Source organism: Elephantulus edwardii, unplaced genomic scaffold (genome assembly GCF_000299155.1).
Source record: "Elephantulus edwardii isolate Elephantulus edwardi_28Jun2011 unplaced genomic scaffold, EleEdw1.0 scaffold00270, whole genome shotgun sequence".
Lineage (NCBI taxonomy): Eukaryota > Metazoa > Chordata > Mammalia > Macroscelidea > Macroscelididae > Elephantulus > Elephantulus edwardii.
In genome coordinates this window covers 674,605-678,968 of record NW_006400020.1, presented here as the reverse complement: position 1 = coordinate 678,968, position 4,364 = coordinate 674,605, and the positions used below count along the sequence as shown (strand labels likewise).

Sequence of the window (4,364 nt, the reverse complement as noted above, 5' to 3'; positions counted from 1 at the left end):
AAAAAAAAAGATATGGCAATCTTCTTCCAAAATGATGCAGCTTTGGAAACCCTAAGGATAGTTCTATTTTGTCCTATGGAGTTGCTCTGAGTCAGAATCAGTAACAACGGGTTTTTAGTCTGTCTAGACAGGTGCTTCTGCTGTTGTATTGTTTTTTAAGAAATAACAGGGTAAATGCATATAATCTGATCTGTCTCCATATCTAAACAAACATATTAATGGTTAACAGTTTAAACAATGTTTGTTTCATTTTCATCTTAAGAAGGAAAGAACAACATCCTAAGCAGTATTTGATTTCTAGTTCCTTTTCTGTGTTCACTTATATTTTAATGCAGATCATTCTTCATAGTAGTTCTGATGTTAACCTTCCCAGTGTCTCTAACACTGCACTGCGCTAGGTCCTTTACACCAGTGTGCTGCTTCCAACTCCCAACAGTGTTAATTACAATAAAACCAATATCATACATGAGATATGATCTTTACTTAAAGACTGAGATAAAGTTTTATGTACTATCTATTTGAATTTTATGAAAACTTTAAAGCTGGATAATATCATTCAAGTCAGTTTCTTATGAAAATGAATACTTAAAACTCAACCACTTATCGAGGGGGGAACCCATGTTATTTCTTATACTTCAGCACTTTAGTACTTTTCCTATTCTATTGGCATCTTATAGAAACAGAAAACAATCTCAGCTTTGCCTCAGGATTTCTCTGTGATGCTCTAAAGCTGAGCCTAAAATAGGTCTAAAGCAACAGTTCCAAACCACTCCAGATGGCAGCATTACACAGCCTTACCAGGCTCCTGACCTGGAAAACAGCCAGTCATCAGTTTTAGCTGTCCACCTGGCAGCCTTGAGCCACACCAGAACCTCTTCTACCAAAACTATAGAATAACATTGACTAGATAGCAAGAATTCAGTGCATTTAAAGATGATAAAGTATCAGGTTCATAGTGAGATCTATGAGGACTAAAATCAGCTCCCACAATTCCTCATTTCATTCCCAGCCCATTCTGGTTCCTTTAATACCACCAATGGTACCATTCATAAGCTCACCAAAAGACAACAGGTAAATGCATCATCTATAGTGAACCTCCCTAAAGCTTGTGCAGGAGCTGTCTGGTGGTCTAGTGGGTAAGGAGTTGTACAGCTAACCCAAAGGGAGACAGTTCAAATCTACCAGCTGCTCCAAGGGAGACAGATGGCAATCACCTCCTGTGTGGTTTACAGTCTAAAAACCCACTGGGTCTGTTATAGGTCAGTTCCGACTCTACAGCACACAACAACAGTTGTTGAATAAACAGAAGGGCTAATGTGGGGAAAATATGAGTAAGAAGCAAGGCAAGTTTGAAGAGGGCTGATAAAAAATCTGTGATGCTTATTTTACATGTATTTCTTGTAACTGCAGTTGTCATTATGTACTGTCAAGTCAGAAGTGGCTCACAGAGATCCTCCAAGTGGGTTTTCAGTGGCAATAAGTCTCATGGGAGGAGATTGTCCACTTTCTTGAGCAGAGCAGCTGATGGATTCAAACTGCGTGCTTTTGCATTTTAGTTTACCTTCTCCTCTTTTAATGCAATGAATTAAAGCCCTGTCACAGATACCTACACTTGAATTTCAGTTTATCTTATCCCTAAAAGACATTTTGACTTTTTTCTTCCTGGTCCATCCACTCACTGTACAGTACTGCAAGAGAGGATATGAGGGAGAAAATACAGTGTATGCTTATGAGTAGATCACAAATAATAAAGGATATCTTAAAATTGTGATAGCTGCTGTGCATGTATTATAAGCTCTATTACATCTAGTAAACTTAAGTTTTTAAAGTACCTAGCATTTGCTGCTATTAAAAAAAAATAAATATGGGTAATTCAAATATCAAAGTAAACATATTCTAGGCCTATGTATTTTAGACCAAAACGTTTCAATGATAAGTTAGAACTCTATGATTAAAATAACAGGGAAATTATTAGCACTTCAATGGAGAAAAACTGAGTAGACTTCTTCAAGGTTAATTTAAATTATAAGAAAAAGAACTTGTAGAAATAAAGAGTATCATTATTCTAATATATTTCTTTGTTAAAATTAATTAAAATATACTAGAATAATGGTCAAAATTTATATACTTAAATAATAGTCAAAAGAAAATGTTACCTCGTATTTGGAGCAAAGCACAAAAGTTTGGTCTCCTCCAGAGAAGATTTGCTTAACGATATGATATTTGAAACGATCTGTTAAAGAAAAAGAAAGAAAAAAAAACCAGTATTTTTTTAATAACTGAAATTTATTCTTGATCCTTTTTCTTATATTCTAAAATATGCATGAAGGTTTCCTTTCATTTTAATTATTACAGAGAAGTTAAAAACCTTCTCTCCTGATTCTCTGCCTAGCAATGTTCCCACTTTCATTAAAAATAAATAAAGCAGTATCCTCTCTATAACTCAACCTCTGATCCTTCAACTCCCTCCTCTCAACTCGAGCTCATCCTGACCTAGTTTCTATTCTTCACTCTAACTTTGTGTATGCCACTGACCTGAAATCCAGAGTAAGCACGACCATAAACATTAATAGATGTTTAATAAATAATACATCTGAGTGTGGCAGGCCCCTCGCCTCTTTGGATAAGGCTTGCACAAGAAAAACCTCCATTTTCTGCTTCCTCCTTTACTTTTCAATGTCTTGTGTGCACATTAGTGTCTAATAGTACCAAAATGCTTTTATTTCTCACACATCACAATTTCATGTCTCCATGCCTTTTCCCTGTATTACTCACAGTATGGTATCTGCGAATGGTGTCTCTTCGAGAAATTGAATGGTGTTTACAGAATTATGCAAGTCTGTGGTATACATCATCACTCAGTCGTCAGAGTCCTTCTCTACCTGGCTAAGTCCAAATGACACTTCAAAGCACAGTGAGAGCCTTCTCTAACCTGTGTCCCCCGAATGCCTTCTTTTCATATTACCAGGAAAAAACCTAAAAAAACCAACACTTAACCATCTTATGCTGTAACATGTTTATGTTCTAAATTAATTTGAGAATGCTCAAGAACAAAATTTATGATCACATAAGTTGTTATAGGTAAATTTTTAAAATATGTGTTTTCAGAGATAGTAAGTCACGTGGGAGGAGATGGTCCATTCTTCTCCCATGGGGCAGCTGGTGGATTCAAACTGCATTGCAGGGCAGTTTCCTACCACTAGGCCACCAGAGTTTTCTTTAACAATAAATAGTAACATATTTCTTTGAAGGATTCTATGGGCAAAATGTGAATGGCAGGAGACGCATCACTCACGTCCGAATAAAAATTTAAGAGAGGACTATGAAAGGACTATATTATTACTGTACAAAAAGAATTAGTCAACAACTATTTCAGAAGACAGTAAAGGATCAAAAATGATGGATCTTGGTTTAAAGCAGAGAATCCCAGAGAAATGTTTATATATGTTTTACTGATTATGCAAGAGCATTCAACCGATGCATTACTACTGGGAAGGTAAGATGGTGCAACCACTATGGAAAAACATACAAGCTGACAATACAAATACCATTTGATCCAGCAATTCCACTACTAACTAGGTATATAGCCCAAAGAAAGAAGAGCTTCCACATGGATATGTGCATACCAGCGTTCACTGCAGCATTATTTACAATAGCAAAGAGATGCAACCCAAGTGTCCACCAACAGACGAATAGATAAAGAAACTATAGAATATTTAGGCAACAGATTACAAAGCAACATAAAAGATGATAAAGACTTCATGAAATATATTTAACATGGATGCACCAAGAGGATATTATGCTAAGCAAAATAAGTCATAAAAGGAATATTATGTTAAAAGATAATTATTATAAAACATCAAGGAAAGGTTTATATACATAGAATCATTCTTAGGTGGTTACCAAAGATGAGGATGGAGGGAGGGAGAGAGAGAGAAGTGAAAATTAGTAAACAGACAAATTAGGTGGGAAGAAAAGTAATACACAACAAGAGGTTGGTCAGACATGTAATTAATTAATATCATGGGGCATTTCGAGTCAGATGATCATATGATATATTATTCTGGAGATGAAAAGGTGAGGAAAAATCGAGTTGCTTTCATAGTCAAAAAAGAAATTTCTAGGTGCATCTTGAAGTACAACATTGTGAGTGATAGGATTATATCCATACGCTTACAAGGAAGTCCAGTGAACACCACTATCATCCAGATATATGCACCAACAACCAGAGCCAAAGAAGAAGAAATAGATGATTTCTACCAACTCTTACAAGCAGAGATAGATCGAACATGCAATCAAAATGCATTGATAAAAATGGGCGACTGGAACGCAAAAGTTGGGAACAGGGAAGAAGAATCAGTAGT

At 35.8% G+C, this 4,364-nt stretch overlaps 1 protein-coding gene across 2 annotated transcripts in view; it reads right to left on the bottom strand.

Moving 5' to 3' along the window:
• HERC3 (HECT and RLD domain containing E3 ubiquitin protein ligase 3) overlaps window positions 1-4,364 on the bottom strand; it is a 158,203-nt gene that overhangs the window by 68,278 nt on the left and 85,561 nt on the right. For both annotated transcript variants that reach the window (XM_006900006.1, XM_006900007.1), the window contains one exon: window positions 2,157-2,233. In XM_006900006.1, coding sequence (XP_006900068.1) covers window positions 2,157-2,233 — 77 coding nt within the window. The remainder of the gene's footprint in view (window positions 1-2,156; window positions 2,234-4,364) is intronic.